General features: G+C 32.3%; 2 protein-coding genes across 3 annotated transcripts in view; one reads left to right on the top strand and one right to left on the bottom strand.

Annotated features, from left to right (window-relative positions):
* The first annotated feature begins 1,389 nt into the window (after nucleotides 1-1,389).
* On the top strand, nucleotides 1,390-15,227 carry LOC124372956. Of its 2 annotated transcripts, none has more exons than XM_046831372.1 (4): nucleotides 1,390-1,735; nucleotides 6,516-6,700; nucleotides 8,284-8,480; nucleotides 14,976-15,227. In XM_046831372.1, exons 1-4 carry the CDS (start codon nucleotides 1,709-1,711, stop codon nucleotides 15,134-15,136), a joined length of 570 nt encoding a protein of 189 aa, XP_046687328.1. In that variant the 5' UTR covers nucleotides 1,390-1,708; the 3' UTR covers nucleotides 15,137-15,227. The 2 variants fall into 2 exon arrangements, with proteins under 2 accessions (XP_046687328.1, XP_046687332.1); XM_046831376.1 differs by having other exon boundaries at nucleotides 1,391-1,653.
* Nucleotides 8,474-19,288, bottom strand: part of LOC124372925 (protein bric-a-brac 1) — a 57,300-nt gene continuing 46,485 nt past the window's right edge. Inside the window, exon 9 of the mRNA XM_046831344.1 lies at nucleotides 8,474-9,009. The gene's annotated coding sequence lies outside the window, so the exon portion shown is untranslated. The remainder of the gene's footprint in view (nucleotides 9,010-19,288) is intronic.

Genomic DNA, 19,288 nt, shown 5'->3' with positions numbered 1-19,288 from the left:
AGTTAAAGAATTTATCTTCAGGGTCTCCAAACACAAAATCAACAATTATGTTGAGTTTTTTAATTGCATCTTTCGTATTAAAATGTAAACCAATATAATTGTTTCGTAACATTATATTTGGTTCATTGCATTTTCCAACTGCCTTAATCAAATAAATATAATTTGTAGGTTACATTACTATTAGTTAGAAATTATTCGATAATTTCCATGTACTATAGATCAGATCAGCATTATAATCGCGTACGCCAGACGACACAAAATGACACTTATCAGGCTTGGTCGAAGTTGCATGCACAATTTCAAGTCTAGCTTATTTCTCACGTGCTATGTTAGGTATTTAAGTCAGGTAGTTGTCATTGATTTTGTCATATTTCTATAATTATGTTTTTGGTTAAGTAATTATTAATTTATTTACTACCAATTAAGGACTCCACATTATAATATGTTGCTTTTGTCCTATTAATTTGAATATATTCCAATATCACAAAAAGATAACTGGATATGGTTATAATTTATATTTATGGCATTTTATGTATACTGAATTAGCTTTAGACTTTGAAAATTATATAATGTGTTTTTAATTCAAATTTAAGTGTTTTATTAAAGCTTAGTTTAAATGGGTAGATTTATCGTATTTGAATTTATTTGTTAATTTCATTTGCTTGAGTGTTGTTTTCTTTTGTTTTTCTAAGAAAGTTGGAGCCTCTACACAGGCAGTTCCTTGCCTTTTGAGGTCCTATTTTGTTTTCTTGAATTTTGTTTATTGATGTACCCTAGCTGTATTAAAATAAAAAAAGACATGTTCATATTTCTTTAATAAAAAGTAACATTGTTTTATTTTTATTCTCATGTCAATTGTGTCTACAACTAAGGAGCAATGTTTGTGTTTGTGCTTAAGGTATAAATGATGTTTATATAATTTTACTATTGTACATATTTTCAAGAAAATAAATAATTTTTCTATTCTATTCTAGATTATGACATTTTATTCGTTGTGCACCATCTCACATTTTGTAAAGTATCTTTAGAGTTATAAAGAAAGTTCAATATTAATATAATTAATTCGATATAATTTCTATGTTTTGCAGATATGTTCGGATATAAAACGACTCATTAATTCGGATATAAAACGACTCATTAATTCGGATATAAAACGACTCATTAATTTGTAAGATAATAGAAATCAGAACCGTTCCGAAACTGAGGTCGCTATCAGCCGCATGTACAGGGTTTGTCAGGAATGTTCGGGATTTATCGGTACTGCTCGGCTCTGCCCCCCACTCTTTCTCTCCGCCTGTCACGATCACCCCATTGAAAACAAACGGGAGGAGCTCGTGTGAAGAGACAGAGAGATAGTGGGTGGAGGGGAGAGGGCTCTTGTGGAGACGAAATGAGCCGGTCGGCAGGCAAGTAGTGTTGGGCTGTAGAAAGGAAGGGGCAGTGCATACGAGACGGCGGTGTTGTGTCTAGTCGTTGTTGTAGTTCTGTTTGATAGTCTGATTCAAGGTTATTCTCAACCAAAGTGCAGTGACTGGACTGACTGACTGCAATCTAAGGGCAGAGCTGAATGTTGGTGGGAAGGAGATAGGCATAGAGGAAATGTTTTTATCGCCGGAATTCCTATCACCACATGTGTGACATATTAAACCGACAGTAAGTAACAACTCAGCCACTTTTATCTTTTGTCAGCTCAGTTAATTTGAGGTCAATGTTTGGAAAGGCCTGTCCTTTTAGAGTTAAGTACCAGATGAAAACTTAAGTCTACTCTAGGTTATTTTCTTAACATAAGTTATTCTGAATTGGACTATTTACTAATTAGTTTGTTTATAATTTATTTTTTTATTTTTTATAAATGTTTTCACTAATTTCATATAAATATAATATAAATTTATTCACAAAAATATTAATTAATGTTAAAATATTTGATTATATTTTTTGAAATAGTTCATATGTATATATGAAATATATAATTATATATATATATATATATATATATATATATATATATATATATATATATATAATTATATATATTGTTATTAGGCTATGTAATTTTTTATAGAAATAGATATTTTATAACTTACTTATATAGACAGACTAATTAATTGGCTGAGACAGGGTTTGTAAAATACTTTTCTGTCTGTCTGTCCTCACAATATCTTGAACACTAATTTTGGTATAGTCTATAAATTGTCCATGATGCTTGAAATATACATAGCATCAAGTTGGGTGATATGCACATCCCTCCATGAGATTTGGCTGTGCTAACAAAGACACTCAAGGGGATACCTTGTGTCTGAATTGAGCTATAGACTTGAAACTATGCATGTTTAGCATATATCAAGGAAGCTGTAAAGATGCCTCAGTTTGTATGTCTGTCTCACAGAATATCTAGAGAAAGAATTGAACTTCATTTTTACATAGGCAAGATCAAGTTCGATGATGCATTGCCTATCATGGAATTTGGCTGAATGTTAGTGAAACTTAACTCTCAGCAACAGTTTTGAAAATTTGCATGAATCTTAATTTCTATTTAGACATGATTAATTTCTGTAGGCCTAATGGTCCATGTTCGATCATGGGATTTGGCTGAGGATTAGTGAAGCCTAACTATCCATTGCATATCTCTAGAATTAACAAAATTTTATAGACTTAAAAGTTTGCATATCTTGGGTTGCTGGGGAGCTGATTAAATTCCTCTACTCTCTGTTTGTTTACATATATGCCTGTCTTTTGCAGAATATGTCTTGCACATTTGTGCACGGTACTATAGCTCAGTTTTGAGCTATAGATTTGAAATTCTGAATAATCCTTAATTTCTACATAGGCAAGTTTGATGGTGTAATAAATGTCCTTCATTCCATTCTCAAGCTCCTACCTACATAGTCTGGCACACTCCTATCGAGATTATCAAATTTAATTAACTGATAGAATATTGATCTACATTAGATTAAAAAAAATTGTAATGAGACAATATCTTTGTTTTTTTTAAATTGATGAAATGTTTAATATTTTCAAACAATGAGAGGAAGGCTGATACTAGCCTATCGGACAATTCTTTGTGAAGTGTGTAAAGCCATCAAACAATCATTACATGTCTGTGAAAAGTATAATATTTCAATCATATTTAATACAATACTTTTACAGTTAACTGCTGTGGTAATATCATTCCTTACCTCAGAGCCAATACTCAGAGTTGAATTTTCTTTGAGGGAGCTAAAGAAGATTTAAAACTGAAGTTTTTAGGCGAATTATTTGCAGATCAACTTTATCAATACTTGCATACATTGAAATTTAAAATAATGACAAATCCTTTGCAAAACTAATTATGAAAGGTACTGACTGCTAATATACAGGGTGTCAAAAACGTGTGGTTGATAGTACTCATGATTCCAAACAAAAAATGTACTATAAACATGGTTGAGAAATGTATCATTTAGCCACTAGCTGCTATTTTATATCAAAAATAATTATTTGAAAACTAGTAAAGCTACAGATACAAAACTTTGCAAGTAGTTTATGACAAATACAATCAAACTTTTTTTAAATTGTGTGTTTTGCTTCAATATTAAGAAAATGGTACCTGTTGAGAATGTTTTAAGTTAATTAACAAAATAGGTACCAGTTTAGTTATAAAAAATCGTGGCCTATTAATGTATTGAATACGAGTCTAATCTAGTTACCAATTGATAAAATCAATTATTTAGAGGCATCTGTTACAAAAGATGTAGTAGATAAATACAAGTAATAGCATTGATTATTTAGATTTATCCATTACTGAATTATGATTTAATAATCCATAACTGAATTGTTATTCACTAACAGTGCCCATTACCAAAATACATATAAATTATACTTGAGTTGTCAATAACATTTCTCTTTATAGGGAGTTGATTCGAAAGAAGATAAACTGAGCATTGGTGTTTATTTTAGACCAACTCTGTTTCAGCAGGTTTGCCTGCGCCCTAGCAGCTTGGTTACTTACCCCTAGAATTGAAATGCATTTCAAGCATCTCTCATAATTCAGCCTTGTTCTTGGCTTCATTAGTATCCCTGATGATACATTGGTTAGTAGGACTATGTTTATTTTTAAGAAGTTTTATTCTATTTAACCAGGTAACTTTTAAACACTTCAGCAATATTTAGGCATCTGTATAAGATTTTGCTTTACCTTTATGAAGTGAACAATCAATTTCCTTTTACGATTACAGTATGAAACTCCTAACCATTATACGAGTATTTTCATAAGCGAAACCGAAGTTGCATCATCTTTACCTGGCTTAGTTAGACTTAGAAAAGGAATTTAACAGTGTGATTCACTTTGCGTTGGCAATGTCATGGCAGAGTTTAAAGTGTTTCAAGAATGTTTAGAAAAACTGTTTCTTACCATTTGCTGATAATTTTTCTTGTTTAAAACGGAATTGAATTGGACTCATCATACAACTCTTGATATCGGGTGAAAACGCCACATCTCAGGAGGTTGTCTTTTATCAACTCTAGTGTATTGTTTTATCTGTTAAGAAGATTGAGGTAGTTACAGTTTCTACATTCAGTTTGGTATAAGGCGCATCTATCTATTCCTCAGATATCTGCTTCTATAAAATGATGTTATTTGATGTGGATTTCAGGTCGTCACGATTGAAGAAAGTAGATTAGGATGTTTATTTGTGTCTTGGCTGGATAAATTGAGGTTTCATCAAAGTTTCAGCAGCATTTAAAAATGTTGCACTCTTTTCTTCTTCCTCTTCTTTATCACTTTTGTGTTTAATAAAACTGGGAAAGGTGAGTTCATTGGATCGTTTCACCAGAGATCATCAGGTATGAGAAAGGATTAGACCAACATTCCTCATGTGATACATGGCATGTTGTAAACTTTTACCCATAAGTTACCATCTCTGGCATTAATATCATTTTGTTACTTCTAATGGGTTGAGAAGCGATTGCTTCTTTACATTATCTTAAAGGGATCCACTATTCAATATCACTTCAATAGAAATACATATTAATACATACATTATGTATTAATATAAGTTATATACTGTAGAGCTGATAATAATACATATAATGTTCGTATTTTTGAAGATAATTTTGAGTTCTGTTATTTTAATTTTTCATTAGTTAGTGTAATTTTATATAGAATAGTTTAAATAAAAATGTAACTGTCAATATACATTTAAAAATGTTGGTAGTACATTATTTAAATATTTTTAAAACAGTTATGAAGGATTAAAAAAATTTTTGTTGCTCCTAAAAACGCAAACATTTTGTTGAACACTAATTATTTACCTCATTGAACAAATTTGAAGAATTCTCTAATGAATACAGGAAGTAAGTATAGCTAAATCACTGTACTGCTACGTAATCACTTCCTAACATACTTTCTCATACATACGAGGACTATTCAGAAATTATCCAGATTGGTATCGTATACTGTTCATTATTGTATTCCTCCTAAGAGTCAAATGGTCACTAAATAATACTGTCATGAAGTGTTAAATTGGTTATGAGATTTTTTTTGTCAAATGCATTAAAGTGGGCGAATGCAACTCTGTGATGATAAAGTTCTAGCTCACAACTTGTCCAGCAGTTTAGGCTAAGCTGTAGCTACAACAGCCTATCCTACCTGATATTGGCTTTATTTTACCTCCAATATCAAATGTGAGCTGAAAGGACACATATTTCAAGATGAAGCAGAGATACAACAAAATCCAATCCTGCAACTTTTTGAGAATTTATAAAACGACTTCATGCTTCAAACATGCTTTTCGTATTGAAAATGGTACTTGGTGAGGTGAATGGCATCCGCAGGGAACTAGTTTAAAGTATTATAAGTCTCAAAGCCATATGAAACTTATATATACATATACAGTATCTCCTAACACTGGTCTACATACTTTTTTGAATTTACACAACATTTACTATGTACTACAAAATAACACCAATACTAAAAGGTAAAAAGATAGACTTCACAAAAACATTCTTTGTATCTTATAGATCGAGAATCATTCTTGCAATTCTTATTTTAGATTTGATAAAATTAATAAATAACACAATAAACAAGAGGTTTCAATCATACAAGCTCAACAATTAATTAATGAACTGGCAACTAAACTGTTGTCACAGACAATGAAATAGAATGCAACTAGCAAGCAAGGTATGTGGTTTGTTCATTTAGCAGATTTGTTCACCCATCAAACTTGTGGCATTTGGAAATCTCATAAGCCAGCTAAATTTTGGTGATATCCAATATCATGTGTGTTGAATGTCAACTGTCCAATAAATATCGGACGCTTGACAAGTTAAAAAGCAAACACATTGTTATTAACTTGAATTATTTTTAAAACTATTGACTTAATGTTAAAAATCACACCATTTGCTGTACTATACTATATTACAATTAATTAAATATCACCAGCTCATTGCCAAGACATCAGTTCTTGTGTGGGTGGTTATATTTTATATGAACTAGATACTACAATGTGTATATATATATATATATATATGTATGTTGACAGATGCAGACGATCTGGTGTAAGAAGAGGGTGATACTCTGGTGTGTGGTGGGCTTTGTACTATGGTTACTGCTACATAAAGCTCAGTACAATGTGAGATTTGAAGCTGTGGTGAAGAAGTCAGAAGCCATAGAGGTGTGGGAGTATGTCGCAGATTTCAGCAACTTGAAAAGGCTCAATCCAACCATGTGAGAAAGAGTCATTTTTATTGTTAATTAATTACAAAAATATTGACCTAAAATTGATATTGAACAACAAACATTCAAAGTTTTAATGTTTTTTATCACCAATTTATAATCTTTCCAAACATTATTAGGCAGTTAAATAAAGATATCTGTAAAATTTGTCAAAAAGAATAGAGACAGGTACTTTTATTAATCGATCTTTGGAAAAAGTGTAATATATAATCAGAAATTACCATTATTTATGTGATGTATTCCATTTCAGATGACATCACAAAATAAAATTTACCAAAACAGATTAATATAAATTATCAAAAAAATTACAGAAACAAACTGTACCTTTGATTTCTGGGAAGGGAGCCTAGTCTGCCAGTTGGTCATTTTGTGTGTCAGGGGCCTTTTTTGTCACAATTTAAGGCAATCGAGACAACTCAGCCCCGGCCATTCGGCTTAAGTCATCTGACCGATTGTTACCTGTATGGAGAGGGTGGGGTGTTTTAAGGCTGAATACATGCCATAGTGTTGAGAAAACTTAGGTGTACCTTTTGGTTGAACAATTTCTTTTATCACATCAGTGCTTCTGAGTGAGACTTTTCCAACAGCTGAACACATGCCATAGTTGAGAAAACTTAGGAGTACCTTTGTGTTGAGCAATTTGCTTCTACCACATCAATGTTTCTGAGTGAGACAGTTTTCATAGATTTTGAAAAAATTAAGAATTAGAAATATTTTATTCCAAACTTTGTACAATTTTACAATAAATGAAATGGTGGAAATACTAGCCATCTGAACAAGTAGCGATGGCTAGTGCAAAGATAACTTAACTATGTGTTTTACACTGACAGTCAGTCTACATAACTATCTTCTCGTGTACCTGGTCGACACCACAGCATAAGTATTACAATAAAAACCATTAGGCAAGTTTCAAAAATTCTTTTATAACATCATGTCCTGATTGGACACAAAAAAACCTGATTGCATTTTTAACAAAATTTTCTCTTCCTTCAAAAACTTTTTCTAAAATTTTTGAATTTGCAGATAATATTGAGATGGACACTTTTCGAGGCAGTTATCTTTGGAATAGACCGAACAATCCCTGGAGAAATACTCTGTATCTATTTGATCTTCAGGTCGCAATATAGCTTCCTTAAATTATTCAATGTTTGTAGATACTGGCTAGTTATCAGTTGCATGATATGGATGTTTCCATAGACTCCTTCAATTCTGTTCCTGTACAGTCTGACAAGGAGTTGAAAAAATATTTTTAATACAGACATATGAAGTAATTGTTATAATCAGGTAACCTTAAAACAAAGTAAATAACAAGTAAAATTGTAAATATTTGCGTTAAAAGCCACTATTATTTCTATCCAAGCTATGCCATGGATAAGTTGAGTTATGTATGATGAAGCCTGTAGGAAACAGGGCAAATTTTTAGATATTAGTATAAAAGAGTTTCCTTTTATATCTTAGTACGGCTCTATATATCACCTTAGCATATATATATATATATATATATATATTAAACTGGCATGATAGTACATGTTATCTTAAATTTTAATTTAATTAATAAGGTCTATTATTTTTAGCAAGGAATTTTCAATAGAAGCAGAGAGTGGGAACTACGACCACTGGAAGTACACAGTTCACTACACAGAGTTCCTGTCTCATCTGCCTTCCATAGAGAATTATGCAGTGGCACATTACCAAGTTAAACCTCTCTCCAAGACAAGTTACATTATACAGTCGACTCACAGAACATGTTTATATACATCACTTGCCTGTGGTACGTTGTGTATTGTTTCTTTTTTTTTATGTAAAGTGCTAATTTGTTAGTCAATTACTCAGGACTGGTCACCAGCATGTTACTGAATAACATTGACAATATTTAGGTTATGTTAAAGAGATTCGCATCCAGTTTATTTTTGAAAACGATACTGAAATTCTGAGTTCTATTTTATTACTACAGAGACATCATAAAAGTGTGCAGAGCAGAGCAATGGTAGCAGGCAATAGACTGTTTGGGTGCATCCGGAAGGCATCTCAAGGAAGGCTTCATTTGGAATCCTTTATTTTTGTTTGGTTTCAGAAAAATAACCATTTGACTCAGAAAATATGTCTTGTAGAAATCTGTATTTAAAGGCACACAGTTTATTTACTTTCCACCTGTTTCCATCACAAGTAACTGTAATCTTCTAGGCCTGAGGAGCTGGGAAGGTAATGTTTTGTGTTCGGAGTCATAGCTTCACCTCCACACTGTGCCTGAAGAGCTCCATACAACTTCTCATTACAGCTAGTGTTCGACTGAGCTGTTACTTATATTATTAACAGAAATAAAATATATTAGTAACACAGTTATAGTATTAATTAAATGTGTCTGTTACTTAGCATGAAATAGTTCTCAATGTTCATGGGTTTTGCATCTTGCATCTACATTTTACTGATCAATATTTTCTATGAATTGGTATCCAATCAATAATTTTGTCATGTTAGTAAAAAAGCCAGGTTAATGGAGTTCACTTGAAAAACAAATTTAAATTACATAATAGAATTTATTGTTACTTAAAAAGTCAATTCTTTTCATGAATATATACAATAGAGTCTTAAAATAAAAAAGTTAGAACATGGCATAAATGTCATTCTTTCTTTCGAAACTTATCGGCCTGGAGCACTAACTTCAGCCTTATGCACAACTGCTTCTTTTTTTTAGTAAAAGCCTCCAAACAGTTCACTTTCGTTGGCATTATACACCTGGTCCAAACCAAGTTTCAAATTACAGACAACTTTAAGAAAGTTTTGTTCATAAGGCTGAACCGCTGATTCATAAAAAAAATAGTAATAAAATGCTGTTCCAATATCAGATATTTCAAACCACAAATAAAGTCACAGAACAGTACAACCTCACTGTGACTTTATTGATATTAAAATCTACTATACAAAATTTATCAATTTAACATACTACAAATACTAACCACCAATATATTATGTACGTCACAATAAGCTATAAAAATAAAATCACCAAAATATCTCATAACTTCCCCTATTGTATATACAGTATTCAAAAACAGAAAAACAATGCAGTTAAATACACTGTCGTTATGAGCTGGGATCGCAAATTGACGGCTATGATGACACCCTTCCTTTGTCTACTGGCCAGATGATTACGGAGGGAATCGAACTGGCGCAGGGCCAGATTGTAGAGGGACTACTGTGTTAGAGTGACTCTTAATTATCTAGTTTTGAGGTTGATACTAAACACTCAATGGCCACAATTGAAGGGTCGCGGGCAAGAACAATCAGAGTCAACTGAACCTAGTTTGCCAGAAAACAGTTTTTTAAAGTTTAACGTCGCCTACCTACTATTAAAAAGGTCTAAAGCTAAAAATAACTATCCAAACATGTTACAAATAGTATTTAGTTTATTTCAAACATAGTAAACATTTTTAAGTCACGACAATAAAAGGTTGTTTTAAATATTTAAAAAAAAGAGTCATGACCTTGATTGGTTTTCCCCGTCACTGGGCCTCATCAATGAGTGGGTCGTCTGCAAACTCGCCGTCCGAGGCTTCCTCTAAACATTCACTGTCAGGTACTAACGCTTCATAGAAAGCTTTTGACTCCTGGTGTGTCAAAAACTGTTTTAAGTGTTAAAAGGTCTTTCACTTTTGCCGCTTTAATAGGCATGGTCCGTTGTTACTGTTTACTAAGCACTTTTGGAGAGTTGTTTTTGTTAGGATTTCTTGAATTTTGTTTTTTTTCACTGGAGGAACTAAGACAGCCTTTAAATAACTACCAAAGTAGTTAGACCTTGTGCAGCATGAATCTTGGTTCATTTTTGTCAATCTTGAGTACTCTTATAGGTCTCGTTGGGGATGGGACATTTTTTTACGTACTTGTCAGAAAAAGTACTTCGTCCAGGTTTTGAAAATTAACCTCAGTGCCACAGTTTATTACTGTGAAAGGTGAAGGTTTCACCCTCGAATTTCTGAGCACATCCCTCCAGTCCATCTGTGTCTCTGTGTAGGATTTTGAGTTTACAACGCTCATGTCTTTGTCTCCCTCCATATACGAATGACCTCTTATGGGGAACACAACTTTCACACTATCGAAACGGTCCTTGTCCACAACTGTGTGATGTAAAAAAGCGTATGACGGTATAATTCTTGTTCTGTCCTGCACACGAGTCGCAAAACAGAACAAGATGTCGCACATTCAAGCTTAGTACATTGTCAAAAAAAATGTTCAAGCATTGAACAAACATCATCTGCTCCCTTCTTGGCGACGGTTTTGTCGTATGTGTAAAACAACGATGTAGAGTCACTTTAACACGTGGACATTGAATGATATAAAGTTGAGCTGGCGTCGATAATATACGTCAGATGTTGTAATGTTTGGTGTAGGCAAATTTTTTTGAAAGTCCATCGTAACGGCCTCAAATTCTTCTTTTTCTTCTTGCTTCCTTCCTGCACTTAGTTTTAATTGAATAAAATTTTGTGCCTTTAGCCAGGTGAATTTCTTTTTCTTTTTGTTTCTTTGTTAGATCTTGTGATAATGTATCTTTAGTTTTTTTTTGTCATCCGCTCCATTGATTTTTTCTTCTAAAAACAGAAATTTCTGCTTTAAGTACATCACAGGTACTGCACGTATCTTTCCTTGGGTACCCGAATGAAATATTGAATTTACTATCAAAAAGTGTCTCGAAATGTAGTGAACCCAACAGTATTATCTTTATTTGTTTCATTGTACATTCTATGCAATTTAGACTTATTGAGCTCTTCAGGTAAGTATAATTTTGATGTGTCCTTCAAAGAGTAATGTGATTTTCTACCCTTTAGGGATTGAATGAAACTTATTACTTTTGCTTTTGTTTCTTCGGACACAGCATTAGATCTGTTTTGCATGTTTACCTCGCCCATCTGGCTTGACCTCTCCAAAACTAGTAAGGTGTTTCTTTATGGTTTGAACCGCGATTGTTCCCAATGCCATGTAATGACATGAATGCTTTGTAACAAACTGTAACGTCCTGTAAATTATCATCTACATATGCACGAACACGGTAACAATAAGAAGAAAGATTGAAATTAGCCTCTTCTTGGGAATTTCGGTTGCGGCGCTGCTTAACAGGTACAACAGATATAAGACCACCCAAGTACTGATTTTGTGCGTTGTAATCACCTAGTCGTTTAAAGTTTATTGATGATACGTTGTCGGTTTTCCGGTGAAACAACGTGAAAACACTTGTAACGAGAACATTGACAATCATCACCAACCTCATGAGTAGTTGCACGAAGTTTTTTCATCACGTCGCTCATCTTCCCCGTTTTCTTCCTTTTCTTTTCATTTTGTAAACCAACATGAGTCCCTTCCTCCCCCTCACTTCCACTTATATCACTCAACATAGCGTTTACTAACAGTAAAATAATCTAACAATCTTGAAAAACTTGTCCGCACAAACATTCACACATCCACTAAAGTAGGGTTATGTTTTGGAAACAAAACAACAAAGCACCTGACTGAATCTGAGTTAGAGTGAGGTGGAGGGGAGCGACATTGACTCTGATTGTTATTGTGCGCCGCCGCATGGACTATGATGTTTCTTGCCCGTTAGCTTATATCTTTCCCTTTGAAAAACTTAGTGACTCTATTGTTTTTGCACGTTTGTAATAGCATTAAGAAATCTACTTCTATTAAGCTATCGAATGGCACTGAAAAACTCGATTTCGTGTAAAAAATTGACTCTGATTGTTCTTGCTCGCGACCCTTCAATTATTTACTAGATTAACACAATCCACCATTAGTTAAGGTAGCAGCAAAGCATAGATTCAACTCTGTAGAGCTCCTACAGAAATCAGATTCAAATTTGGCAAGGGAAGGTCTTCTCATTGTCAAACCATTAACAATAAGTTTTAACTCTCTATTAGAGTATACAACAATTTACAAAACAGAAAAGCATCATAAGAATATAATAAATGCCTTAGTAGATTTTTTAAGAACTAAAAATTAATGAAAAATTTAAAAGGGATTAGCTTGTATACTCATATAATAACGCATTACTTACTAAACAAACTCGGTATTGATAACAATTTTTGCTGAATTCTTAACTGTACACATTATTGTATTTAAGCATATTCTACCTACTATTCTTAAAAGTGTAAGTATTTTATATTTGTTTAACAATTTCTCTCTATGTTTAATTAACATGTTTATTTTAAACTGGGTTTTTTTTTTTTTTTTCCAGTCTAACTTAACAAATTAATTATTAATAACTTTCAATCGCTAATATTAATACAGTGTTTTTATACTAATCTTATTTATAAATAAGGTAAGTAAATAAAATTATGCATAATTTAAATCAAGTTAACATTATTTATGGACAATTATTTTAAAAATTACTTTTAGCACAGGATACCTATTAATGTGTGGGTTATTACCATTTAAACAATTGTCATTGATACTTATGTCGCTTTTGTTTTATCTTATAAATAATGTATGTACACAAATATGACCCATTAAATTTGTTTAGATCTTTTTTTTTCTGAACATATAGGCTTGGGCACCCCAGAATGACTTGTGCTCCTTTTAACCTCATTAACACAATGAAATGACATCACTGTAATGAGTAACCAGAGGCCACAGAGATTCTACATCTGACCTCATTGAAACCCAAATTCATGTAAACAACTAAATCTAAACCATAAACAAGTTATAGCAATTAAAAAACAAAATATTCCAGAAATTTGCTGAGAGGTGTATAGATTCTGGTATACTTTGGGCTCTGACATGTTCTCTCTAGACTACATTTCTGTCAGCATGATACCTCAAATGATACTAATAAATTGAACTTCAGTATCTATAAAAATGTATTAGAATTATTACCAAAAATCTCCATTGTCCTCCCTGCAAAGGATGTTTTGAGACTTATGAGTGTTATGAATGTTCAGTCAAACCAACATATGTTAAACAGCTAATATTGTTTTACCCAATCACACTCAATCAAGTAAAATACTGAACTTTACATGTACTAAAATTTTACATGGACACTTGGAACATTTTGAAAATCTAACTGGGCCCCACTGTTCTAGAAAACTCCTTTAACACTATTATTTTTATGTACTTGGCTTGATCAGCAGATAATAAATGTGTTTTTACTGTGTTTTATGTGACCTGTCAAGGTCAAGAATAGTAAGTACAATAATTTATACACATTTAAACAGGTAATGTTTGTTGTTGTACATGTATCTGTCAATATAAGTTACACTTTATAAATGTCATGTTTCGTCCAGAAGCTTTCCTTTGTCTGGGTTTGTTTTTATCGGGCTTTTAAGCAACTGCAGTAAAATGCAACAATTTATTTCATCGAAGTGTGTTAACTGAAAAGCTAAGGACTTGGACTTTAGGCTCCTTTATACAACATTTTTTCACACTGGCCTAAAATAGTTAAGTTGTTCTTTAAATCGTTGGAGCTATTAAATAAAATACTATGAGATATTGGAAGTTGTTTGGAGTGCTATTTAAAAAGAATATGGTCATGGTGTCCCTGCTTTTCAAAATTAAATGGTATACGTGAAGCCACGGGGAACTGCTAGTTCAACATAAAGTTACCATCACAGTTCATGGAGTCTGTTCAGAAGCTGTGGTAAACAGTGTTAACCTTTAGAACACTAAATAACTGTTATAGGATGAAAAGATGATACACTTATAGTGAACAAAGTTTTAAAAATGCTTTAGAAATATATGGCTTGTGAAACAGGCCTTTAATTAATTAATTATCCTAGTTTCTTTTAAAATTGATATTATTGGACTAATTTGTGTAGTGAATTTGTTTCTTAAAACTTGTTTTATCTTTGATATGTACATTTTTGTATTAATTTTAATCTAAGGTGACTGACAATTTGCAAATGATGCGTTTATACCCAACGATACAAGTGAAGGATTGGTCAACCTGGTAACTTTACTGTTGGTACTACATATAAAAATGAAATAATGTACTTCAATTGCATTAAAGTGGCATAAACCCACTTTTGTTATTACATCAACAATTCATGTGATTTAAATTCTAAAATCTCAGTTTTAAAGTCTCTAACTATGTAAAAACATTGAGTTTGCATTTTGTTTGTTTAATTTATAATTTGAACCAATAAAGCCATTATAACATATACTTTTTTGCACCTCTGTAAATAAAATGAAATGGCTTGATTTTTTCAATTTTTGTATTGTAATATGATGTGGATGTAATATGATAGTGATTACCGTTTTCTCACTAATGTCTGATATTTTCCAGTGGATTCGGTTTCATCATTTACATTTGAACAACAGGGTGACTCAACTTTGTGCATAGAGGATGTAACATACGAGTGTCCAGTGATCTTCTCCAAATTTTGTGAAAAAGAAGTGTGGTACCAGCGACGGGAAATCATGAAAAACTTGCAGAGTGCATTTTAAACTAAGATAACAAATAATTATTCACTTACTTGACTTTGTTTACTTCTTATTTTTATAAATTTTAATGTCAATATTACCAGTGTTTTTTACTTGTCAGTGTTTTAATTTACCTGATTTCATTTTACAGAAAACCTACAGTTATTATTAAGAAATTGGCTATAGGCTAATACGATTTAATTTTTATTGTAATGAGACAGTTTACCTATTTTTATAAAACATAAGATTTCTGTTATTTCATATTTGCATGAAAAAGGTCCTCTCCAAACTGTATAATATGCCTTGACACCAATGTGGAAAGCAAGAAGGGAATTCTTATCAAAAGAATGACATGTTGGTACAAAGAGTTCTCTTATTCAAGGTTTAATTTTTACTTTAACAAGATTTTTATCATTCTTAGACAACAAAGTGAACCAAGTCCCACCAAATGATTAAACACTGATCTCTACAAACCTCTGGATGGGTAATATTTATTGCACATATAAGAAAATTGGAGATAGAAGATTAAAGGTTGACTAGGATCACGCCAAATGTGAAAACCAACTACTCAGGGTGTCCCATAACTCTCTGGACAAAGTTATATCACATTATTGCTCAGGTCAAGATAAACACATTTCACCACACTAACATAGATCTCCAGTGCTTAGTTTCCCACCTGTCTGTCTGTTTTTCTTATAAAAAGTTCATGTCTTATAAACAAATAAATTAAATCAAATTTAGCTCAACTGTTAACAAGGCCAGCCAGTTGCTACAAAAAATACTATAAGCTTTAATATTTTTAAAATGGCGGTCATTCAAACTTTTTAACCGTGTACATCTTAAAACCAGCAATTTTACTCAAGAATTATGAGAATAACATCTTTTATTCTGGAGCTGCTGTTTATTCACTTCTGTATTGTTGGTTGTTAACTGAGAACCTCAGTGTGGATGGAAAATTAAGCACCGAGACCCATGTTTATGTGGTAAAATGTGTTTGTCTTGACCTGAGCAATAATGTGATATACCTTTTCCCAGGGAGTTACGAAACACCCTGTATATTTATTCTAAGAAACTATTATTACATTATTTTAAACTCAAAACTAGTATTACTTAATATTCATTGACTGTATTTACGTTAATCAACATAACGTTTTACATGGCAATGTACAAAGATGTATTATTGTTTGACTTATTAGCCAATTATTATAGAGATAAAAACAAGGGTCATAGAAATACATTGTTAACAGTCAGTATATATGCATTGTTAGTCCATTGATGAAATTCATTAGGGTTGGTAGAAAGAATGTTCTTGTAGCCAGCACTTCAGATATTGTCCAAACTGCAACCTGTTAGTACTCTTCAAGTCCACTTGAAGGGTATGCCTTAACTTAGATCCTGTGTAGGTCGGTTTCCTTTCTGTGGCTATCAGTCTGTTTACAGGGAGTTGGAGGCATGTCTGGTGTTGTAGCTGTGATTTTGAGCACTGGTTCTTCCTGCTTCAGCTTTCTTGAGATGGAGAAAGGAGACTGCTTCCAGGATGTAAAGATTAACAGCAGTCAGTACTTCACCTCTGTAAAGGCTTGACAGCAAGATTCTCTAGGCTGGAGGCTCCTTAAAACCCTGATTGCTTTATGTGGTGGATGAGGAGCCGCTGCAATGACCCCCCTCCCTTCCCGCAATCCCGTACCAGAGGTTACATTCATAAAGAGTAAGCAATCTTTGCCGTTGCTGTCACTAATATTTTTTATTCTGCGGATTACATACAATACTGTGCTAAGCTTGTTACAAAGGGAATTTATGTGGTTAGTCCAAGCAAGATGGTCATCAATTATAATGCCCAAGTACTTTATAGTAGTAATTGAGCCTTTAAGAGAGTCAACAAAAATTACTAGTCATACAATCTAACTACTCTTTCCAGGGAACTTTTTGTAAAGTTTGACTAACACAATATTCAATAAATGAGCCGAGCATGGGACAAACGATGCTTTAGACTTTTCATCCTATATTTTAGCTTACAAGCCGCTGTACACACCTGAAATTTTGCTTGCTTACCATGCGACTGCCCTCTACAGTTGGCTAAATCAATGAAGTTTTAAATTAACACAGACGTTAATTAGACGTAAATTAACACAGCTCTGACTAATTCCTTGGATGTGTATCCCGTATTTGGTAAGAACAGAAATCGTTCAACAAGAATGCCATTTTCTTGCACAAACCTCAAAACAAATGACAATAATTGATCAATGTAACTTATGTTAGGAGTTGTGTCCACTATTATGGAGCAATAGTTTGCCTGTTTCATCTCGTTTATGATAACATCTTTTACTTTAGAAGATCATTCAATGACTTCATTACAAATGAATGCTGAAAAACAAGACATTCTTCCTGAACCTGGATTACCAAATTTATGTATATTGTCAGCAAGGAAAGTATAGAATTCGGCTAGTACAATCTCTTGATATGGTTTCTCCATTTAATAGTTTTGTTTAAATATCTAATTTTATTGCCAAATTCCCTTTTTGAAGTTGAAAATCTTTGTTCTGCTTTATCCCTCGTTTTAGTAATATATCAAATTGTAGCATCATTTATTTATCTTATACTCAATCAAGACATCATTTACAGTAAAGATTTGTTCAGTTTGTTGTAAAACTATAATATAAAAACTTTCACTTACTTGTACAATGGTATTGGCATTAAGTTCATTATCATTCCTCAGTCCTAAATCATCCGGTTCAGGCACACTTGTTTCTTGATCGCTATTTTTACTGTCTGGACCCCTATCCGACACGTGTTATTGCCATCATTCGAGCAGCCTTATTCAGTTTATTAAGAAGTTCAAAAAACTGTCCACCTTTTAAACAAGTTAGTTACTTTTTCTTTCTTTTCACTCACAAGTTTGCAATAACTGAATTAACTGAATCTAGAAATAAGCATGACTCAAAAAAATGAACACCACTGAATGTCAACCATATATGATCTATATAACACAACACTACTGAATGTGAACATCAACCAAATAAGATCTATTTGACAAACAGTGTTGTCAGCAAAACAATACCTGTTGACAACTGTTTACAGTGTATAATTTACCTCAGACAGTAAAATAATAAAAATCTTTACTTATGAATCAAAAGGTTAGAAAATGATCTTTTATTACTCATTATTAGTAATGGGGAAGAAAAAAAAACTATTAACATAAAACTGAATCTAGAAATAAGCATGACTCAAAAAAATGAACACCACTGAATGTCAACCATATATGATCTATATAACACAACGCTACTGAATGTGAACATCAACCAAATAAGATCTATTTGACAAAGTGTTGTCAGCAAAACAATACCTGTTGACAACTGTTTACAGTGTATAATTTATCTCAGACAGTAAAATAATAAAAATCTTTACTTATGAATTAAAAGGTTAGAAAATGAATTGCATTAATTATTTTTTTGTTTTACTAGCAAGATTGTAAAACAATAGGAATATACTGTCTAGTATGAAATTTTTTGGTTTACAAGCAAGATTGTAAACCAATAGGAATATAAGGCCTATTATGAAATCTGACCCTAGCCGTATGACTACCATATCTTTCCTACAAAGAAGAACAGGTTCAAAACAGATTACTACAATGCAGAATAACATGCTGGCATGAATGAGTTGTTATAATCATAGGTGCAACTTTCTAATTTATGGAATTAAAAAACTGGTGCACTGTTACATCAAGTGTCTCATTCTAACCGATGATTATATAGTTAACTCAGTTAACCTACTGAAAGTTTCTTTCAAATGTATATTATAATGTCCTTTCTATGGATTTTTTAGTTGTAAAATTTCATCTAAATTGTAAAAATGCAACTGCAACGGGTTAAGATTTCTTGACTCACGTTATCTTTTATAGAAAATAAATATTAAAATACCAATTTAATATCTGCATTTATGTAGGCAGTGGCTTGAAATGCTCAAAGTATATACAGTAGAACCTCTTTAATCCGGCAGAGGTTCCGTTTGGACTCAACGCTTGCCGGATTAAAGAAAATTTTAGACTATGGAGGTTATTTATAAAAATAAAGGAGTCAAATAAAAGATAACACAATTTGCACAAAAATCTTTACTGTATGTATTTATTATTTAAACAATAAAAATCAAAGTACAGGAAAAAATGCATTTTTTAAGTAT

Source organism: Homalodisca vitripennis, chromosome 1, assembly GCF_021130785.1.
Source record: "Homalodisca vitripennis isolate AUS2020 chromosome 1, UT_GWSS_2.1, whole genome shotgun sequence".
NCBI lineage: Eukaryota > Metazoa > Arthropoda > Insecta > Hemiptera > Cicadellidae > Homalodisca > Homalodisca vitripennis.
Note: the sequence above shows the minus strand (reverse complement) of the source record. Positions and strands in the feature narration are given on the sequence as shown.

Bases quoted from the DNA above. Each gene is read 5' to 3' on its own strand.
- LOC124372956 (XM_046831372.1), top strand. From the start codon at position 1,709: ATGTTTGGAAAGGCCTGTCCTTTTAGA. The intron at 1,736-6,515 runs GTTAAGTACCAG...GTATGTTGACAG, and splicing joins GAAAGGCCTGTCCTTTTAGA to ATGCAGACGATCTGGTGTAA. The intron at 6,701-8,283 runs GTGAGAAAGAGT...TATTATTTTTAG, and splicing joins AAAAGGCTCAATCCAACCAT to CAAGGAATTTTCAATAGAAG.